Source organism: Parasteatoda tepidariorum, chromosome 2 (genome assembly GCF_982258835.1).
Source record: "Parasteatoda tepidariorum strain Cologne lab strain chromosome 2, Ptep-v5.0, whole genome shotgun sequence".
Classification (NCBI taxonomy): domain Eukaryota; kingdom Metazoa; phylum Arthropoda; class Arachnida; order Araneae; family Theridiidae; genus Parasteatoda; species Parasteatoda tepidariorum.
This window is the reverse complement of record NC_141756.1, coordinates 160,665-184,464: the sequence shown is the minus strand read 5'-3', so window position 1 is coordinate 184,464 and position 23,800 is coordinate 160,665. Positions and strand designations below refer to the sequence as shown.

At 31.1% G+C, this 23,800-nt stretch overlaps 1 protein-coding gene across 1 annotated transcript in view; it reads right to left on the bottom strand.

Moving 5' to 3' along the window:
* LOC107454074 (cysteine-rich venom protein AnHyalC) overlaps nucleotides 1-23,800 on the bottom strand; it is a 154,583-nt gene that overhangs the window by 18,806 nt on the left and 111,977 nt on the right. The window contains exons 5-7 of the mRNA XM_087156743.1: nucleotides 20,449-20,549; nucleotides 10,718-10,833; nucleotides 758-892 (exon numbers count right to left, since the gene is read on the bottom strand). Coding sequence (XP_087012869.1) covers nucleotides 758-892; nucleotides 10,718-10,833; nucleotides 20,449-20,549 — 352 coding nt within the window. The remainder of the gene's footprint in view (nucleotides 1-757; nucleotides 893-10,717; nucleotides 10,834-20,448; nucleotides 20,550-23,800) is intronic.

The following is a 23,800-nucleotide window of genomic DNA, read 5'->3' as shown; positions in this document are numbered from 1 at the left end:
TAAGCACCTCAGTCACATTGAGTGGTGCTGCAGACGCACCTCTTTGGTGCTGCAATCCCAGCACAATAATCAATTAAATTCTTGGATTCATTTTATGATTTTGTAAGCCAATTTTTTCTCTTAATTTCTTCTTTCAATCCATGATTAAAACTACTACAAGACTAAGTATAAAACGATGGGTTGGTAAAGGGCCCCCACTGTGTTTAAAAGCCTTGAACAAAATGACTATGGGATAGTTTCTATGATTAAGTTGTTTAGGTCACTTTTGCTAGGACACTATTGGCAACGGTCTGGGAAACATCCTGAGGATAAGTTAAAGACATGCCATCGCAATTTGGATCCTCTGCAGACAGGATGGCTCTCCTGCTTTGGTATCCCGATGATCTTCTCGTGAAGTCGAACTATTTACGGTGGAACACTTTAACAATGACCAATACCGCGCACCCTCGGTCCCTTCACAAGCTGATCAAAGTGGTCACCCACCCGCTTACTGACCGAAGCCAGTGATACTTCGGTGTTCTACAGGGAACCGTGTCTTTACGATCAGTCCATTGCGGGACCTGAACGTGATGTTTAGAATCGTGATGAAATGTTTACGAGAGGGATTTGGGATCAGTTCTTTGGTCACTTGTAGGAGAAAAAAAAAATCATTTGTTTCGAGAAGAAATTGTCCTTTGCAAAAAGAATAGAAACTTGAAAAATATCGAGATATATTGTTAAGTATTGACATTTAGATACTAGATAAAAATGTTGATACCATCTACAGTCGTGAAAATTTGCCAACCAACGTCTCCTTCTTGGGTGAAAGCGCAATTCGAATCACCGGTTTGGAAGGCGCAGTAGAATCGCCGATTCGGTGAATGTGAATACTGTGGTGGTGTACTATACAAGTCTGGAAGAAAGAGGAAATAAAATCACCCAACAATTTTAAACCGTCTCTACGAAATTCTTAAGAGAACAAAATAGTTTTCCATTACTATAGAGTAGTAGTAGTACTTCATTTAAGTTTCTCTAAAACTGTACAATATCTGGGAAGCATTCCTGGATTCAGAAACACGCTATAACAGTTGTGATTCTCTGATGGATGCCCCGCTTTGGATTTACGGCGAATCGATACCTCACACACTGGGTCACAGACCGCTCGAATTCAGCGTTCTACTGGGAATCGTGTTCATACGATCAGTCCACAGTGGAACTTTAATAGCATATACAGAAAAATGTATAACGAAATGTTTTTATTTGATTTTTTGAAATTTCAAGTTTATATAAATAAGTTCTCACTCTGTTTACATATTTACATATAAACTCTTCAGTCTAATCGAACAAAATTTAGAACTCACTCCTGATTTCAACTTTTTCTACAGATTTTAAATCAATATATATAAAGTCAAATAAGAAAAAGCAATTAAAAGAATTTAAATGTAAATGCAAAGATAAATAAATGACAAACAATCACAAAGTCTTAATAATGACTTAAAAGAACACAAAATAAAAAATAAGAAACGCCCGCAAATAAGAAAAATAAATAAAGATAAAGTTACAGTTAGAATAGCCACGTCAAAATAACATATAAATTGTCAAATCATTAAGAAAACTTTAGAAATAAATCAAGTGCTGACCCCTTTTTGAAAATCTTGAAAAAATAAAACAGTAAAACATTCAATGAGTAAAAAATTATTATTCTCTAATGTAATCCTGAAATTCCCAATATCGAAAGATCAGCTGAATATACAATAAAAGAAGGGAATTTAAGTTTAATGTTATTAGTTTAACACATTTTAATTCCAACCTTTACTTTAAGATTTTTAAAAAAATATTTTGATTGGTCAAATTATTAGATTTAAATTTATTTGAAATAATAAAACAGATTTTCTTTCAGCTATTGGGAATTTCAGGATTACATTAGAGAATAATAATTTTCCTTTTAATTACTGTAATTATGAAGTTTTGATTCGAAATATTTTAAAGACTTTCGAATAATTTGGCCGATATTGATGCCCGCATAAATAGGCCTATGCGCTGAAATTTAGGATTTTATGTTCTAGATGGCAGCACCTTTTTAAAATTTTTTCACTCATTGAATGTTTTATGAATGTTTATTGAATGTCTCATTGAATATTCTGTTTTATTTTTGATTTTCAAAAAGGGGTCAGCACTTGATTTATTTCTAAAGTTTTCCCAATGATTTGGCAATTTATATCTAATTTTGATGTGCTATTCTAACTGTAATTTCATCTTTAATCTTGTGCTAATCTAACTGATATTCTAACTGTAATTTTATCTTTATTTATTTTTCTTATTTGTGGGCGTTTCTGATGGCTTATTTTGCGTTTATGGCTTATTTAGGTTTCACAACTGACAACAGAAAGATTCCTGTGTGTTAGCAGGCAGTGTGTCCCCTAATGAAGTACTGTTCTGCTAACACACATATCTTTAAAGAAAATTATGTTCTTTGTTTTCCGCAGGAGCTATTTTTCAGACTTTTTAAATTAAAATAAAACGAATTTGGGCTGCTTTAAGCACTTTTCGATTCTGATTTATTGATTTAAATGTTATTTACTTATTTTGTCTTTTTTCTGAATTTGTAAATTAATTTCATTCTTTGATTTTAAATATATATATATATATATATGCAATAAAAACAGGAAGGATAAAAAGAAAACAGAGAAAAACGAAGGAAATTAAGAAAAATAATAAGTTTTATTTACTGAGCCGCGTAAAAACTGCAAGTATATAGAACTCATAAAATAAGTTTAAAATATCGAGGGAATATGGAAAATAATATAATAAAGATTAATGAAAAGAGAAGAAAAATTATTAAAATAAAATATAATAAAATATAATGTATTTTAATTTGTTTTATTATATTTTATTTAAATACGTTTTAATTTTTATTATATTTTATTAAAATAAGATAAAATATATTTATTTTATTTTAGTTTAGTTTAATAAGTTTTCTTGCTCTCTTTTCAGTCATCATTATTACACTCATGTCCATAAATTAAGAATAATTCAGAATCACACGGAAATCAAACTCTAAAATTAAAATTTCACCTGTAGAATTATCACACACAGCCTGAAGAAGAATATGCAAATTACAGGAAACCACTAGATGGCGCTGGTAGTACGTCACAATGACGAGATTGTAAGAGAGGGGTATATAAAGAATGGTGGCAAAGAAGTAAAATTGTTCACAAGCGTTTTAAAAGCCTTTCAGTGCAATAACCACATAGTTATGGCACAAAGGAAGCATTTGGAGGATTTTTTATGTGGCAGAATCATCGGACGACTGGAATGTGGACGTACCCAGCTGGAAGTATCCGAGGAACTTGGAATCACCCAGAGTGTCATCTCCAGGCTTTGGCAACGATTCCAAGATGATGGTAATTTGAGTAGACGTTACAGCACAGGTCGCCCCCGAGTTACAACGCCGAATGAAGACCGGTATTTGCCAGTTACTACCAAAAGCAACAGGCGGAGCACAGCATCAGACCTGTCTCGTCAGCTCTCTTCAGCTACCAGTACGACAGTTTCAAGGCAGACCGTGTACAGACGCTTAGGGCATATTGGTCTATATCATAGATTCTCAACCTTTTTAACGTTGCCGCCCCCTTAATAAGCAAAAAACATATCAACGCCCCCCTTTGTGATAATCCAGTTATTTAGAGCATGAGGACGGAGGGCGTACGCTGAATTATAAGATGCATTTTTAGGCAATTTTTTAAACGTTAAATTTGCTTGTTTTTTTTTAAAAAAAATTTGATGTGTACGTTAACTCGATAATTTTCTCCAGGCAGGTAATCACAGTCTATTTGTCATAATAAAAATAAATACGGTAATGAAAAAAATAGTACAACAAGGAAAACTATACTTAAAAAGAGTCACCTGTTCTTAATTAGATAATTAAAAAAACACCCAAAAATAAAAGTAGTATCAACGAAACAATCAAGTTACTATGTCAGTGGAATGATTGTACTTGATGGTTCATAGCCAATTTCTTAACGTTCGGCTCAATATTTTTGCTGAGGTGAAGACGCAAGTCCCCTCGTTGCATAATTTCGTGTCTATTTCTCTTTTTTTTGTGACTTGATCCAGAACAGCGCTGAATCCACTCTCGACGAAGTAGGAGAAAGGGAAGGAAATTGAAAATAATTTTGAAAATAAGAATGAAATTTGACAGTCCAGAGTAGAGGCAACTGATGTTACCTTGAAGCCAAAATTCTGCGAGTTATCACCATTTCAAAGCTTCATTAGTTGAAAGTTTGATCGATTCCTCCTGAATCTAAACCTCTTCTGCTTCAATATTCAAAAAAGGGTTAATAACCCATTGAAGGAAACAGAACAAAATATATTTATAACGGTCAGAAAAGTCCATGTGCAAAGAGTCAAGATGCTAACTATATTCTTGTGTGTCATCAGAGGAAATTTCGCCATTCTTTTCAAGATACGATAAGATTTGAAATTTGTTGTACTCATTCCAACCAAATTTCTGCTACCAAAAAATAAGTTTTTTTGGGTATGTAGAAATAACTGATTTCGTAGGGATCAAATTGAGTTTGTCACCTTGAAGTTGCAAATTAACACCATTTAATTTTGCAAGTAAATCCACCAACGTCTATCTTAAATTCTAGCAATCTGTCTCTCAGAGCTACATTCTGTCTTCGAGGAACTCAAGCACAGAGTCGAAAAGATTCAAGAACCTATTGAGACAAGGCTCCTTTGGAAAGCCAGCGAATCACGGTGTAGTAGCAAGCGATATTCTTCCTAGTTTTTCTTAGACAGCTGTCTGAGTAATCAATCATTGAGAACACTACTGCGAATTTTGTTCGCAGCAGATCTAACATATTGCAATGACTGATGCAAACGGTCGCTGAGGTTTTTTCTTATTAAATACTGTATGTGAATCACGCAGTGAACTGCTAAAATATCTGGTACCACCCTCTTTAAAACGGTGAAAAACCCACCATGTCGACCCACTATTGCAAGAGACATTTTTGATTAAATCGGATGAGGCTGGATAGTGTAAAACTGTTTCTAAAACTTCTTTAACAGCCGGCAGTATCAATTCTTTGCCGATGGTATGACATTTCCCAGATTTAGCAATTATTTTGATATATTATAAGAACTTATCAAACCATCATCGCATTTTTGTGATTAGGTTGTCAGTAAGCCTGAGGCCAAAGGTGCCTTCAGAAACTTGTCTTTGATATTCGTGAAAAATAACAAATCTTTATTTTGTTTGTGAGGATGAATATTTTACAAATGCTTCTGCTAACGAGAAGGTTCCATTGTCTCATTATATTAAACTTTGTTATAAAATATATTCATGAGTAGTTGAGAGTTCGAGGGCGATTGAACAAATCTAAATTTCAAGTACGTGACACTGTATTGAATACAGTTCTTTATATTAACCGACATTGTCGGTGGCAGCAAAATACGAATGAAAGAAAATCAACTATTTTTTCAAATTAATAAATAATTTACGATTAAGAACTAATTCACAAACGTACCTGGCCAAATAAACAATGAAATCGAATCGAAACTAGTTAAAAAAAACTGTTAGGAAGCAAACTAAACCATCATAAGAAAAACGGGTCAAATCGAACATTTTTACAAAAAGTGCATGCACTTTAATTCTCACCAAATGGCTGAAATGAGTCAGAGGCAAAAACTACTAACTCATGCGCTGCAGGGCTAAATGCGCTGCGCTGTGCTTACTTACTTACTTTATTTTAAAACAACTAGGCACCTGGGCCGCGCAGCGGCCCCTATCCCATTCATCATGAAATTAAAACAATGAGTTAAAAACATTTTGAATATAAGCAGTCGTTGTGGTAGCTTTACAATAATATTACCATGATTAGAGAAAATACAAACTTGAACAGAGATATTTACAGTAATTGCCTATGCGCTGTGCTGATTCGGATCGGAGAATATGTATTGCATAAGTTCGTTTTACTGCTGGTACTAATGTTGTATCAGATAATCTAAATTTATTATATTAATTTAATCTTTGTTTTCCTTATCATTAATTTTAGATTAATTTTATTTACTAAATGATTCTTAATTTAATAATTTTATTTGGGAGTATTAAAATTAAATTTGAATAACATAACATGCTCATCACCCCCTACCGCCCAAAGCATACCTAACGCCCCCCTGCCGCCCAAAACAAGTCCACCGCCCCTTAGCATACTCCCAACGCCCCCAGGGGGGCCTTATCGCCCCCGTTGAGAAACACTGGTCTATATGCTCGTAGGCCTGTCAGATGTGCTCCACTTACCGCAACTCACTGTCACCTGCGATTAGCCTGGAGTAGAGAGCATGCATTGTGGACACCGCAACAGTGGTCTTGTGTGATGTATTCCGACGAGTCCAGGTTTAGTTTGCAGTCTGATTCTCGTCGGACTTTCATATGGAGAGCGCCAGGTACCCGTTACCACCAAGACAACACCTTTGAACGACACCGTTACGGTGGTGCAGGATGGCTCGTTTGAGGAGGAATTATTCTTGGTTCCAGAACTGACCTGCATATTCAGAGTGTAACGATGACAGACCACAATTATAGGGATATCATTCTGGAACAACATGTACGTTTGTTTCGGGGCGCCATGGGTGCTGAATTTCTGTTTATGGACGACAACGCCCGTTCTCACCGTGCAAACATTGTAGACGAATGCCTTCAATCGGAGGATATCACTCGTATGGATTGGCCAACATACTCACCGGACTTGAATCCAATAGAGCATGTGTGGGATATGCTTGGCTGACGAATTGCAGCCCGTCAACCCCCCCCCCACCTGTCTACCGGATTTTCGGAGGGCATTGCTTGATGAGTGGTGTAATATTCCCCAAGATCAGATTGATAATTTGATACTCAGCATGCCTAGGCGTTGTACGGCCTGTATTGACATACTCCGTATTAACCATCATACTAACCATGTTATACTGTTTTTTGTAAATAAGTTCTTTTTTGAAATTTGCTTCAGGGAGTAAAAATCGCAATTTTTATTAATTATGTCAAACATATAGCATCTTTTTTGCTCTTTACCTTTTGTTTAATACATAGACTTTACAAATAAGTCAAATTTGTTTGACTTCTGTCTCTTTCTGTGCCTGAACTTCATTATCCTTAATTTATGGACATGAGTGTATATTATTTCCTATGTTCTCTCCAAGTATTCCTCTGGACAAAGTAATGGAAACACTTCTATACTAATGCATTTTCTCATATTTCTCAATACATAGTTAAAGAACCATTTTATAAGTTTAGAAGTCTTTAGATCATGCGATTTTGAAAAGTGTTTAGATCATACATTTTAACTTTTAGTGGATTAAGGGACCGTCAATAAATTATAAACGCAAAATAGTGTAAACACCAAAAAATGTGGCAGTAATTTTGTAACTTGTAACAATTGTTTTGGTTCCTATATGCAATGATTACACAAAATTTCGTAAACTTAGCTTACATATTCATGGAAATATAAAAAAAATTTTGTCAATAAAAAAAAAAAAAATTTTAGTCTTAGGTGTTTTCGCTAAAACTTTAAAAATATGTAATAAAATTAAACAAAATTTTTTGAGAAATTTGAAATATATCTCAAAATGCTTATTTGAAAACTTGAAAACAATTAGCATAAAACTGAGCAAGATATGAGAAATTAAAGTAGTTCTTTTATACTGCGCATTCGCGTAAAAAATTAAAAAAAAAAATTTTTTTTAAATTTTGTGATAAATCGTATTTGGCAACTAACGATAAAAGTTTGATTTGAATATCTTAATATTTTAAAAAGTTTCAGGCAGTTTTCTAAGTAGTTTTTGTACTTTTTAAAAGAAACTCAAAATTATAAGGGGTTTTTCACAAATATTATCTTGCATCATAAGATAAAACTAAATAACAAATGATAATACCTTACAAGAAAACGTTCATACACCGAAATATGATTGCACGAGGAAAGAAAACAAGAGAAAGAAAATGCACTTTTATGGGAGATGAGTCCCAACAATGCCGGTGTCATTTTTAATAAATCTTGATAAATGGTAGAAAGTCAATTTTGTTGAAAACCCCATGTCATTTTTAGTTTTCTTTTAAAAAGTATAAAAACTACTTACAAAATAGATTCATACTTTTTAAGTTTTTAAGAAATTCAAATAAGACTTTTTTTTTTTAAATTTAATAAATACCAAATAAGATTCAGTACAAAGTTAATAAAAAAAAGAATTAAAAATTTACCCGCGCATGCGCAATATAAAAAGACTAAACTAATTTATCTCAAATTTCTCAAATTCGCTTCTAAATCACTAAGAGCTGTAAATCTAACTAGCAGTCTTATAAAAATAAACTTGAATTATCGATCGAACTTAACTAGCCAAAGAAAAATTAAATAGCTGGAATTGGATATTAAAATAGAGAAGTTAGGTCAAAACCCCACAAATTCAGTTCAAAAAATTGAATACAGGAAACTAAAACAAAAGCAAACAAACCTAAAAGCAAGGAATCGTATCAAGGTAAGTGCATTAAATGAATAATCCCAAGAAATGGAAGCGGTTAGATATTACATGATAAAAAAAAACTTCATTGGCTTCAAAAATAATAGTAATCGACATGTTTCAAGAGTTAAAAAATAGGCGCCCTTTCTTAAAATTTGCCAGACCTGAATAAAGAGAAACATAAGTGATTTGAAATGCGACCCTCAAATCTAGCGAGTTCAAATTTTCCCAATTTATTTCCATTTTTCGTTGTCAATTTTATGTTTTATATATCAAATCACTTTGGTTTATTCTGATTCACGTTTGGTAAGTTTTGAGAATAGTCGCTTACTTTTTAGCTCATGAGAAATTTTTATTTTCATCGGCATATTTTTGAAACCAATGAAGTTTTTTTAAATCAAGTATGTTAGGTGGATATAAAAACCAAAGATCTACTTTTTTACATGATCATTGAAGTTAATCCAGACTTATGATTTGCTTTATGTGTGAAGCACGTTCAGTTGAAGATTGTTTGTTTGTGGTGAATAAGACTCATGAAAAATGTGCTTGCCAAAAGTTAAAAAAGTTAAATTTTGTGTGTTGTATCTGAAACATAACTAAACCATATACTTATTTAACATTAAACCTAATGACTTGTTTTATTGGCTAATAAGCCCCCTAAAAATAAAGAAAAAGAAATCGACTCCCATAGTCGGCGAGTTTGTGAAAACAGACCCAAAACTTAAATTTTAAATGACATACCCTTAAAGTGTCGGCAAAGAAATACAGAAACTCAGACAGAATTGTGCAATGACCCCTGATAGCAAAGAAGATCGTAAAGAAAGAGAAATTTCGCGAGACATGAAATATATATTTATTAAACTGATGTTTAAATCAAGAAAATTTCCATACTTTAAAAAATTACTAGAACATTTCACATAGAATAAACATAAGTTGTTTTTAAACTAAGGGTAAATAAAGTTTTTGAATAATATAAAAAAAAACATTTAAATTAAGTGAGTAATTGTAACATTGCACTAAAAGTATAACTGCAACAATGGGAGATATAGAGCCTGCCTCGCCCCCTAGTGTAGCAAACGTAATTCTATGAATAGACCAATGCAGAAAGTCTAGTATCTTAACGACATTGACGTTTAACAACACTGAATGTAAATCACGCAAATAAATTTTAATACTCATGCAAATTTAATTATTTATTAAGACTGTTACATAACTGAAATTAACTCTAGAAATTCAGAAATAGCTTTATGATTTCATCTTACATTTTACTTTAAAAAAATATGTTCCTAATTAATTTAATAACTGGATTCTGATATTTAACCTACTTCCGAAAGCAAGCTACAGATTAAATAGTTTTTTTTTAAATAGTTTTATTTATTTTTGATAAAATTTCTTTCCTGTTTAAGCCGCGACATTTTGTTAACGCTTATATATTCTTTATGGAAATTTATTCAACAGATATTTCACTTCCTTTTTTCCTTCGTTTTGTTTTATATTTTTAGAGATTGCACATACACCCTTGTGCAAATTAATTGAAACAAACTTTTTTTTTCGTGTTTTTTAAAGAAGATGTTTTGGGGTTGTTTCGGTTACAATGGGGTTGGACCTTTGCAGCCTATTGACGGTATGATGCGTTCTGAGTAGTACATTACTATTCTGGGTAAAAAAGTTGCTCCAGAGTGGAAGAAACGATACCCTGATGGAACAGGGATTTTTCAGCAGGATTTAGCTCCTTGCCATACGTCCAAAATTCTCAAGAAATTCATGTCTGAGAATCAAACTGAGACATTGGAATGGCCAGGGAACTTTCCGGATATCAACCCAATTGAGAATCTCTGGGTCATATGCAAGAATCGCCTATTAAATATAAACTGTACAACTATGGAGAAGCTAATCACGGCGTTAATTCATGTGTGGTACAAGGACACAAATATTATAAATGACTGTAAAAAATTAGTGGAATCCATGCCGAATAGTGTCCAAATGTTAATAAAGTGTCCTGGAGATCATATTATGTACTAAAAATTTTTGAGTTTGTACAAATTAAAATAAAATAGAATTTTCTCTTAGTTTTCTGAATTTATTGAGTTTGTTTCAATTAATTTGCACAAGGGTGTATATAAAGAATCTAACAATAATAATAATATACGAGATTTTTTTTACTGTTTAAGCGAATCAGTGACTTAATTCGTTTGTTTTGAACTAAGTATAAAATCACACTACTAACGGCAAAGTCCTGGATAACCTCCATGGCTGCAGGTAGATGCACCGCAACATGAGTTTATTGGACATGCTGAACAAGGTGGCCCTTCTAAGTACATGACACCCCCACTCATATCAGGCCTGCAGACGTAAATCAGATGTTACTATTCTGAGAAGCAGTGCAAAAATTAAAAAGCGAAAACACTCTGAATAACTTTTGATCTGAAGATCGAATTTTAATGCACTAAGACTTTTATGCAACTGAGTCGAAATTCGATGGAACCACTGGTATCTACTCCATTGATTCTCGTTAGTTTCGTGATTCAACTGAAATACTTGAAACTTTTTTATTCACGTGACAGCATGATAGCTTGATTTCGATGGCTGAAGTTCGATCGAACAATAATTGACCAATAATAAAGCAGATATTGTCTGTTTAATTACGGTGGTAGTAGATATAAACCAGGAAAATAGATTAAAAAATGGTTATATGCTACAAATACTCTGTGATAATTCTGTGATTAATTAATACTTCAACACTGCCCCATTGACGTCAAAAATGGTATGACGATTTTATTTTTTTTTACAAATTGGTACTATTGCTTTATTAATTTCGATTTATAGCACAAAGTTCATTAGACTTCCTTTAATTCCTATTACCGAAATTAACTGAACATTATTTCCGTCAAGAAGGATACGGCGATTTTTTCCTTTTTCAAAACGAATTAGTAAAATTTTTTTGCTTTTTTTTTTGTTTTGTTTTTCACCATGTGGCTTACTTTTCTTTTTCAATTATACTCCGTTGCAAGTTAAGAAAAGACCATTGTGGTATAGGATTTATGTAATAATCCATGACTACATATAGTTTCGTTTTATTTTGTTATCAAATTGTAGAAATATACTTTCAAAAGCAATATGAAAGATTTCAAAAGTTAAACACACATCAGACAAAAATTTAATTCGTGTTATCTTCTACGATATATATTTTAGATTAATTAAAAAAAAATTTCGTAGTCTTACTGGAACTTGGCGGCATATTTCGATAAAAAGGAGAACATTCGTTTTTGGAAAATGAACTACTATATGACATTTCGAGAGCATTGGATTTTTGTTGGACCACTAAAATTAGCGCATGCACTTAACAAATAAAATGTGAAAGAAAGAATTTTTAATTTTGTTTTGCTGCAAAAGAAAATTGTTTGCAATTAAAAAAGTATATTTATTTTTTCATCCGTTCCTTTAATTGTGAACAGAAAGGCGTACATTAGTTACGATTTTTGGATATAATTTCGATTAATTCTTATTACTTGTTCATTTATTGTTGAGTTTTGTTTTTCACGTTTCATCTGATGAAAACATGCAAAAAAAAAGTCTGTGAAACGTAGTTTCAAGAATTGGCGTTGTTGATGTACGCTTGAGCTGGGAGCATGGCATCTATTTGGTGTGCACATAGATGCAAACAGGCTATCTTTCCAAAGGGATAATGAATTTTTTCTTAACTTGCAACAGAGTATAGTACCTAATACCAAAATTAATTAAGGATCAATGTTGACAATAGTATTTCAGCGTTTTTTTTATTCTTTTCTTTGGTGAATTTATACAATTTCTCAACTTCATTTGTTTTTCGGTACAATAGCTAATTTCTTTTATTTCAATTAATACCTATTAACAAAATTTATAAAGCATAATTTGCCTCAAAAATAGCATGGTAATTTTTTATTTATTTTTTTCTCAAACTAAATAATACCATTTTTTTTATTATTCTCTAATATACTACATAGCTCATTTTATTCCAAGTATTTTCTGTTACCAAAATTAATCAAGCAACATTGGTGTCAATAATTATTTTGCGATTTTTTACGTTTCTTCTAAATGAATTAGTACTATTTCTCCATTAATTTTGCCTTTCAGTACATGTTTTTTTTAAATTTCAATTATCGTTGATTTCAAATTATTTTGTCTCATAGAAACTTGTTTTAAAAGCATAACTCCAAACAAAATTAAACGCGTGGAAAACTTTTGAAATCCTGAACATCACTTTCATCTTTGAAAAAAGAAAGGAAAAAACAAAATCATAATCAGCTTAATTTTTATGAATGGTGATTTCTAAGTCTGTTTAAAAATTAAATTTTTCAGACTTCTTCTCAAACAATCTAAATGAAATTTTATGTTATAGTGTTGACAGAGACTTTTCCCGTGCATCGAGTTATCAGTGTGCCGAATTTCATTGCTCTCGGTTGAACGACTTTGAAGAAAAAAATTACAGAACAACGAAAAAGGGGGGGGGGGAATAATAATAATAATAAAAATAGCAAGAAACCGGGGAAAAAATCCGAAAAAAGGGGGGGGGAATTTATAAAATTCCGGAAAATAAAAGATACGATTTATATGCGCAAAATGGAGTATTTTCTAATATTGTATCAATATAGCCAAAGCAAAATATATCAATACAATAGTGCGTGAAGCACTAAAAAAAAATTTTTTTTTACGAAAACATTACAACAAATGAAATAGAACACAATAAGTAAAAATATCACGCAAAAAAAGAAAATAAAATATAAAGAAAAAACCGAATAAAACATTAAATGAAATCTATAAAGCGAGTAGCGAATTCAAATGAACTTACATCAACGGGAAATTTTTCAAGAATGATTTAAAATATTTTCATAACAAGATCGCAAAATATGAAATCAAAAGCGTAAATAGAGGGGTTTTGCATTCAAGTCCATTCTTACTGCAGTACAAAGGTGTGTTTGATTTGTTAGTTACCGCGGATGGGCCTGAAAATGGATGTGCTCAAGGTAATATTATATTGAATAATTTAAAGAAGTTGACAATTAATAATTTTAGAAAATTAAAATTTATGAAAAAAAATAAAATAGAAAAGAGAAAGAAACATGAATTGCCTGTTTTGCACATAATTTTAGTCACGGATTTGCCCGAAATGGAATTGCGCATGGTAAAAATTATATAAATTAACAAAGAAATTCTTTAATAAATTTATTTACAATAATATGTAATTAACTCAATAATTTTATATCGAATTTAAGGACTTTAGTTGGGTATCCATTGTTTTTTTCATCAAATTTTGAAAGAGTTTATCTATTTGTTTTTTGGATAAATAAATATTACTACATATTCTTTTATTTCTGTTCATTTCATTAAAAGTGGTATTTAAGTAGATGTTCCTAGAAACTATAGAATTCCAAGTAATTAGTTGGTTTATATAAAAATTGAAATCATTTCTTTCATCGTATAAATCAACAAAGCAGATTTTTTCTTCCTTTATAATACCCAAATCTAAAAAATTGAAATTAATATTATCATCATGATTACGAAGAAAGATTAATTCCTCAAGGTAAATTTTATTTAAATATTATTAATAGTATTATTAAATATTATTATTATATATTATTAATAATATATTATTAATAATTATTAATATTTAAATATTATTAATAATATTATTAGCATCAAAACCAATGCAAAATAATGTTACGGCGAACGCTAGATAATATGAGTTTGCAATGGAAACTAATATTTCATATAATGCGGAGTAAACAGCTACCTTTTGTATCTTTCTAATATTAGAAGTTGTGCAACATAATGTTATATTTCACTGGTTTTCTGATGTTATCTAATATTAGGTGCTACTTGGATTATGCTTAAAATAACCCATATACCTAGATCAGAAAACAGAAGTGTGTATCAAGAGCTGTAATGAGATAATATAATCGCAACTAGCTTGTAAAAATAGAGATAGTTAATCAAGTATTTGAATTATACTTTTAATAGTAGTAAATAAAAAAAAACATCAATTATAAGCTCCCACTGATGAAGATCAAAGTTTTTGATCCCGAAATTGCTTTATAAAGGCAAATAAGTAATTCGAAACATTTGCATCTCTTAATTAAAAATAAGTATATTATTATTATTCAATGAGCGTATTATTTATATGAAATTGTTAGTGACATATAACCAAAGTTTTTATCTTCTTATCTCCCTGCTTGCACTCCACCATCATCATTAAACGGAACCTTGTGATGGATCAGAAATAATCCCATCGATCTTCGAAGTCAAGCTATCGTGCTATCGCGAGACCGAAAAAACTTTTGACTTGTTTAAGTTGCATCAGGATACGAACATTTTTTTCAAATAAATCGAGAGGAAACCACTAGTTCGGTCGAATGTTGCTTCGATTGCATAAGACTCTAAGCGATCGAATGGGTGTGAAAGATATGAATCGTAGGAGCGCGTTTCAGTCTGCTTAAGACTCAATCTTATCGAACCTTAACTTAAATCTGCTAATTAGTTAAAGCAGACGATATTAAGTCACAACATAGTACTTTCTGATCTGAATAAACCCTTTTGAAAATTTGTTAAATCAGAAGATATTTGAAAAATTGCCCCCATATTTTGAGAGTCAGGAAACCACAGGAAAAAAAAAGATATGTTTATTTAAACTTTTACGTTTTTGTGTTTAAAAGATATGTTATATATGTTTTGTGTTAAAAGATATGTTTATTTAAACGTTTACGTTACGTTCGAAAATACGTTTTTGTGTCTAATATTTGTACTTCTCTAATTAATTAACATATTTAAGGTTGAAATGATTAAGACTGAGTCTTCTTCCTGTAATATATACCAATTGTATTATTTAAATATAGCATTATGTTAAAAAGTGCACTATAAATTACAGATGCATCAATTTTAAGCAATTAAACCCATTGTTTTATTAGAAGAGTAGCAGAATGACGTGCCTGGACAAAATAAAAAATAATTTTCGATCCAGTAGTTAATAACATCAAGGAAAAATTCAATCAATTTTTAGACAATCAGAGTGTAAGAAAGATTTCGATTACTATAAGAAAAAGTGGACAACGGTCGAGGGCAGCAGTAAATGAAGGTTGGCAGATCGCATAGCAACTGGGCAGAACGAAGATAGGGCGGGATCTTGCTTTTTGTTGGGAGTAGATAGACATATATCAGATAATTAGTAGTATGATATTAATAGTATAGATTATGAGCATTGAAGCATTTTAATGCTCAGTGAGTTAAGGTAAACCTAGAGTTGACTGTGAAGTTTCAAAGAGTGAGAAAGAAATGTTTTCAAAATATTAAAATGTAGATAATTTATGGCACGATGGTTCAGGCCTGATCTTAACACGATGACTCAGGAACTAATTTTTCAATAGTGCGTAATGTTATTGTATGTTTGATATTTAAAAAAAAATATTTTTTCACTCTTTGAAAAAATTCATTGTCGATTCTAAATTTACCTTAACTCAATTTTCCTTCACTTTAAAAATTCTTGAAACACTAATGAAGGCGAAACAGAATTTGCCGTGAAAATTCTTTCCCGTGCCCTCTTGCGAATTTGATAATACTCTGGTACACTAGAAAAATGCCCTGTAGGATTCATTTTTTATCGACAAGATCATCGGAATGCTATGTCTTTCTGACGTGTGCTGCCTGTTAGTTTCGAAATCTGGTTCTCTTGCTGATGTTTCCTTTTAGGTAATGTTCTCTCTACTCTGTAGGATGTCAATGTTGATGATGTGTTGTACTCAATTAAACTGGTCTGTGGACTCCTCGAACCCTAATTTCCTCTGAGACAACGTTGTAATATTTTTTATGAAAAAAAATCGTCAAGATTATGTAACGCAGAGCACAATTGTTACATCGAAAACTATAGTATAGAGGGAATAGTAGCACAATTTTTTTTTAAAAACAACATATGATATGTTGCATTTTTAATTGTTTGAGTCTCAACTATTTTTAGCAGAAATTTCTGCTTCTAAGTAGGGTAAGCCAACCAGTGAAGAAACACTACCCAGTGAAGGAACATTTCATATATATTGATTAAAAATAAGAATTTGAAAGTTTTTCTTTAGATTGATTGGTAACAATAGCTTACTGCCAAACAATAGGAAGTCATCTAGCAATGTTTTGGATTACCTGGTCAAATAGACTTCTCTGGAAAAAAATTTGAATTTGTTATTATCTCTGCAACATCTTGTTTCTTTGAAAAAATTATAAGGTGAGTGTTTTTATTTATATGTTTGAAGTGAAATTAATTGCATGTAATAGTTTTATTTTTCTCACTGTGAAAAGGAGAATTCAAAATATAGTTATTGAAGTTACGTTTTATTTTTTTAAGCATCATAGCATAATAAAGTACTGAGATAAGGGGGTGTTTATTCACTTGATCACCAAAAGATGAAAAACCAGTGAAGGAATAAGTGTTCCTTTACTGGGTTTTTTTCTAAGTCAATGAAAATAAAATATAAACTTTAATTTGCTTGTACTTTTAGTGATGTTCCGCATCAAAAGTATGTTAAAAATACGAAAAACAACTTCTAACTAGCGAGGGAACAGGCATGTTCTTTTACTGGGCATAGATTTCCTAGTGAATGAACAGTATGTGTTAATATGTTGACACTTTAATTTTCAATTCATGATTACAAAAAAAAGTTTACATTTTCCAAGTATTTATATGTTATAATTGCAAGAATGGGCTTGTTTTTAAATATTTGTATGGCTTATAAATTCATAAAGAGCATTAAAAAATAACCAAAATTAAGTGTTCCTTTACTGGGTGTTCATTTACTGGTAAGAGCTGTTCCTTCACTTGGCCTTCTTACTACTTGTTATTTGAACCTCCAAAACTTTAAAACAATATTATGTAAGTTCTCTACAATTTTTTTACATAATTTGCAATTAGTAACAAATATGTTGACACTGTCATTTAACTAAAATTACGAATTTTGAAATTAATATGATTTTTTAAAAGACAAGCGAAGCTTAAGTGTTCCTTCACTGGTTAGTTTACCCTAATTTATTTTCTGTAATGTTTTAAGTTGTAGGATTTCGTTAGATTCTAAAACCATAACTTGAAATAGTGAACTAAATTTGAGAATGGAAGGATTCCTTTAAAAGAATCAGACTAATGAAAAGAAGCCATTTAACTAATTTGTGCCGAGCACTTGTTTAAAATATCAGTTAAAAAAGGAAGGAAAAAAAAGTGATTGTTTATTCTTAGGATTAATTTTGCAGAAGCAAGGTACTACCATAATATATTGATAATATAATCACTCATAATTGGATCCGAAGTAAGGCGTATTACTTTTTTCCAAGTTAAAGTGGTAGGTAACAGAAAGAAAAATCAACTTAACATAAACAATACCACTTTTTTCAGATAATAATTTTTCATTTATAGACCACTGGGCATAAATGGGTTAAAAAAAACGAGAAATGTGGTAGCGAATATACATCTTAAAATCTAAACACAATTAAAAATTCCAACTTTCCTCTTTATTTCCTTATTTTAATGCTTCAAAGTTATAAATATTGAAATAGGATAAAAGAAAAGTATACAGGAGTTTGCTTATGCGCTAACTGGCTCTCACTCTTGAAATAGTTCGAGCAGAATACTTATAAGAACCTTTGTGGATACTCTCTGTTGCAGAAGAAGGTCGAACTCGGGCACGACGCAGTAAAATTTCGAAGCGACTATGAGGGTTGTAAATTAAATAATGGCAACTTAACCTTGAAACTCACAGAAGGCCGGGCATGCGCAAATTGGATACGGGAGCGGTGAGGTGGCGCTGTTGTCGATGTGTAGAGTGCAAAAAAAGGTCGATTTGCTTAGAAGGGTAGTTGTTGTGTGGCGTTAAAGTGAGGAGTTTCGTTTCCATCGCTCTAAAGCATGTTTTCAAAAGATGATCAGCGGTCGTGGCTTACAATCGAGGTTGCCCGTGGCAAAAATGCAGCAGAATGCTATTGAGGATTAGTGGAAGCCTGTGGAGCAAATGTTTTACCGTATAGGGCAGTAGCACGATGGGTTCAAGCATCTCGTCTGTTTTCGTCATTAAGCTTTTTCACAACATGCTTTAGAGCGATGGAAAGGAAACTCCTCACTTTAACGCCGCGCAGCAACTACCCTTCTAAGTAAATCGACTGTTTTTAGCACTCTACACATCGACAACAGCGCCACCTCACCGCACCCATACCCTATTTACGCAAGCCCGCTCTTCTGTGAGTTTCAAGGTTAAGTTGCTACTACTTAATTTACAACCCTCGTATAAAATTTTCCGTATGCTTTATTTTAACCTTATAAATAATCTAATTTATAGAAATTCGTTGTGCTCAATCAAGTATTAAGAAATGTAAAAACAATTTACCCATTTTTGCCAAGCGTTCTTTTAAAGGGATATTTTTAAGTGGTAGCAGAAGTGTTTCATTATTCAAATTTTAGAAACAAGTTAGATTTGTCCACCACTATATATTAGTAATAAAAATATTTATATTTGTAGCTGTAGGTAATATAAATGTGTTCTGTGATACTTTTTAATATAAAGGCATTTTTTATTTTTAGAGAGATTTGTGTGACATTATTGGAATAAGAATAAAAATATTTAGAAACATTAACTTCTTTGAGAAGACATTAATGAATTGTACAGATTCAGGATAAAAAAAAATAAAAAAAGCGATAGCATAAATGATGGTATAATTAATTTCCCAGCTAAAAATACGCAGCAGTTTTTATACAGAACTGAAGTAGTTTTGTAGTTTTTTTAGAGTTAACTGCAGCTTTCCTGTAGTACAATCTTAAGTGTAAAAACACTGCAGTTATTTTGTAGCTAATGTGAAGTAATTTTTTAGTAATTTATTTAAAAAAAAACTTTTAGCTTCTGTCTACAAAATTACTGTAGTTTAAGTGAGGTTTTAGTTACTATACCTATATAGTTTGTTATATAGTCTACTATAGTTTGAGTCACTTTAAAATCTTAAAATTAAAAAAAAACTTAAACTTTAAATCTATGGTTATGCGGCTGTAAATATGAAGTAATTATGAAGTCATTGTTTCAGAAGTTATATTTTCAGATTAATCTGTAGAAAAACTACAGTTACTTTGCATTGTTGTAAAATTGAAAGTCTTTGATGTCATCAATATTGCTTACCTCGTTTGCAAATCAACTTTTTATCATTTTTACGTGAGAGTTCGAACACTAAAGATTCAATGCGTCAATATTTTCACAACATCAAAACTTCACGAGTGCTATACTCCCTAACTGATACATCTGATCAAGAAAATAGATCAAATTTAAAAAAATAAGTAGTGTTTTCTTTTCAAAACAAAATGTATAGTATTTCCTATCTCTCATGATGGATGAAACCACTAAATACTGATATTTATGCATACTTAATGAAAAAATTTTGCGGTAAGTACTACTACAAAATTACTTTGCATGCAAAATTACTCACACTACAGCAAAATTACTCACAAAAATAATTTTGCAGCGTTTTCACTTCAAACATTCTGTAGCTGAATTTACCAAATCACCACAGTCTTCAAACTGCATTTTTTTTTTGTAGATTTTCTGCAATTTATTTTTACCTGGGTTGGCAGACATGTTTTGCTTTCACTTTAGTTTAACCGTTCACCGTTAGCTTAAGCCCACATCCAGTTGAAAATGTAACTGCAAAATTTTGATTTTGAACTAAGTAGTTGTTAATTAAATCAAACAATTCTTTAAACTATTATTCCTGCCCCCCAAATAAGCTGTTAAAAATTGTTCGGTTACCAGTTTTAACGTTTCATGCTGGCCTTGATTGTCTGAGCAAAAGGATCAAGTAAATATCGTACCTCAAACAATTAACTAATTTTTGCCTATCATGTATTTACAAAATTGTACTGATATATTAAATTACTAAATTATACTAATGAAAGTTATAAGTTGTAATCATACTTACGATGGTCCATAGTCGCAAACATAAAAATGATTTACTTCTCTGGAATTCAATCGATAGATCGAAACACCACAACCAACTTTATAAGTTTTCGCCCAATTAACCTGTAAGAAATAGTTTTTCCCTTTAAAATAAGGTTGCTGTTATTTGGCCATTTCGTTAGTCTATTATTTTGTAATTACGATACCTACCAACAGCCACCCAATTAACCGTGAGTTTGTCCACATTCAAACAAGGTTGAAAATAAGGTTTTTGAACTTTTCTTCTAATATTTTAGTGTAAACAAATTATGGATACCAGTGAAGCGTTAGTAACGTTTTATTTATTTACAGACAATATTGCAAGATCTATTTTCAATAAGCGTTCTTTACCACGAGTCTTTGTTTCATTATAACCAGGCGTATTACAACTTTTCTTTATTACACCCAGCTCGAGTTATTGTGAATGATACCTTGTCACAACCGTGGAAATCATACAAAGACTAATATTTCGTTACTTTTTCAAATTGTGCAACTAAGTGCCATTGTATCTAAATTTGTAAATAAATAAATAAAAAACAAACAATTGCCATGATTATCTATTATGATATAAGTAAAAACACTCCCAATGCAAGCCAAGGGATGGAGATGTCATAGAAGTTCATCATGCTTAATTTATTCAAGACTAATGGAATCAGCACTACGCACAATTAGCCCTTCGATCTTAAGCTGGGTAAGCTTCACACCGGCGATCGAACCCTAGTACTCTTTACTACTGTCTGGTTTACTCTTCTATACTTTTGTTATCCTTTTTGTTTGTTGCTGCTTTTTAGTAAAAGAAAAATTCAATAAAAGGCTGGATTTTAGATAAAAGTCGTAAGTAACGCGCATCGTTTTCTTTAAAGGGAGTTTCGTATTGCCCACTGTTAATATTTCTAGAATTCTTGTTTATACAAATTACACATATGGGGATATGAAGAGAATGAGAGCGTTTTCAAATTATAATTATTCGTACACGCAATCACATTATAGTGAACAATTTTCTTTATTATTATTTATGAGCTAGTACAAAAGAAGTTTTTGTGAGTTCGTCGAAATGGGCTCAGCAAGAGAATTTTTTCACATTTATTCTGTTCAAATTACATTTCCAATGACTTCTTCCTTTTGAAATTATCAAACCAATTTGTGCTTTGTAAGTAAGTAACACATAAAACAAATGAAAAATTATTTGAGTAGTCCGACTTTTGGAAACATTATAATATAAATTAACTGAGGATAAAAAGATTCTGTTGTAAAGATTAAGATGATTCTGTTTGCTAATATTGTATTTAAAAAAAAAAAGAAGAAATATTGTTTTAAAAGGAGTTGAAATGATTGAATGAACATCATGAAAGTACATTAATGACACGTGAATGCATATTGTAAGTAATGGTTGCCCGCCATAGAGATAGTTTTTTTGTGTGTGTTCTTTCAATTTATTCATTATATCTAATGAACATTTATACATACCCATTAAAATCTTAAAATTATATGCTTGCAGTTCTTATAAAACAAGTGTTCAAAATTTGTAATATTTTTTCACACAATCAAATGCGAAACTTATACTGAAGATAAAAGTATAATAACGAAAAAATTTTATGATTTCTTTATATTATAAAATATTATAAAGAATTCAGTAAAATACAATTGAACTGTCATATATTACAAATATTTAATAGTATGTACTTTTACATTCCATGAATGTATAATTCCACAATACTTCTACGTATATTATGCGTTTATTTACGATTCAAAACTGACCTCTTGAAATAATATGCATTAATTATTGTGTAAAGCATCAATTCAGTAATTTCGAAATATATTTATAAGGCAATAAAAATACTAAAATACTCAGTCTGATAATCATTTATTAATTTTGTAACAGTCAAGCATATATCACTACATCTTATTCCTGTATATACAAGTATAAGCGTAGGATATTTCTGAAAAACTCTATTTATCAGAATTGTTTTTTATTTTCATACTTCTGTTGGGTTTTTTTTTTTTTAAGAAATGATTTCTCAATTGACTCTTTAATAAGTCTTACATTTATTCATTTCATGGTATTTAACCAAGTACTGTAATTAATAGTTATTTTTGTATTTATAAAGCGCCGACCAGGTGGCCGAGTGGTTAACGTGTCTGACTGCGGAGCCATTGGCTGGGTTCGAATCCTGCTCAGGGCAAGGATGTTTCTTTCTCTCTGTGTTCTATGTCCTTTCCTCTTTGTGTGAATGTGACCTGCCTATAAACGGGTTTGTGGTTGTGTGACGTGGGCGACGCTGCTCCACCGCCGTGGCTTCGCCACAGGTGCCCACTGGGTAACGAGAAGAGAGTAGCAGTTCTGGCATTTCTGTGGCCAATGGGACAAACCCCAGGTGCCCGCCATTAAAAAAAAAAAAAGTTTTTATAAAGCTATGAAAAATCTAATTTTTATTCAGCAAACTTTCTCTTACTTTTTTTAAAAAAAATTTCTTATGAATTAAACTGAATTTATATACTACATTCAGTACAAGTTCAAATAAATATCTAAAGAATAAAAAAGAATATAAAGGCGCTTCTCAATTATCTTAACACAAAAACAACGGGAAGGGGGATTCTCACATTCAATAAATACATGAACAAGACTCCTTTGAAGATTTCATTAAATAATATTTTGTAATTAAAATCAAAGCATTTAATATAAAACCAAATGTTAGGTCTCCTTATTAAAAAGTTTTTTCCCTTCTTTATTAATTCATAGTTAACAACTCTTATGGTTGTCAAAGAAAAGTTTACCCAATGATTTAAAAACAAATAAGCCTGTTTAACTTAAAAGAATTTTGTGTAATATTTCGATTATTTAATGCTTCATTGCATAAATAGTGAAATGTACGAAAAAATATTTTTGTGAAAAAAAGCAAGAATTAAAAGAATAAATTAAAAGGTGCCAGCTCTGCAAATTCTTATAATAAACTATCAGACTATTAGTGCATGATTAATAAAAAATAAATTTATAGTAAGTAATATTAAATTGGTTATATCAATAGAGAAGATATATTGTAGATAATAGCTCTTCTATTTTAACCAACCTGCTTTGTTTTGAAAAAATGAATGTTTGAAATTTAAGTAGTTACATATAAATACTTAATTGGTCAGTTTCCAAAGTCTTAAAGTACTTCGGGGGTCAAAGTTTTAACGCGTATGCAGAAGCATATCAGCGATTGGATTAGATTTTTTTTTTAAAAATAACAAAATCAGTTAGATTTTTTTTTAATATTTAAATTCAATAATTATTTTAGACAAGTTAATGCAAGTCAATATCAAATATATCCATATTCCATATTTACTTTATCCAC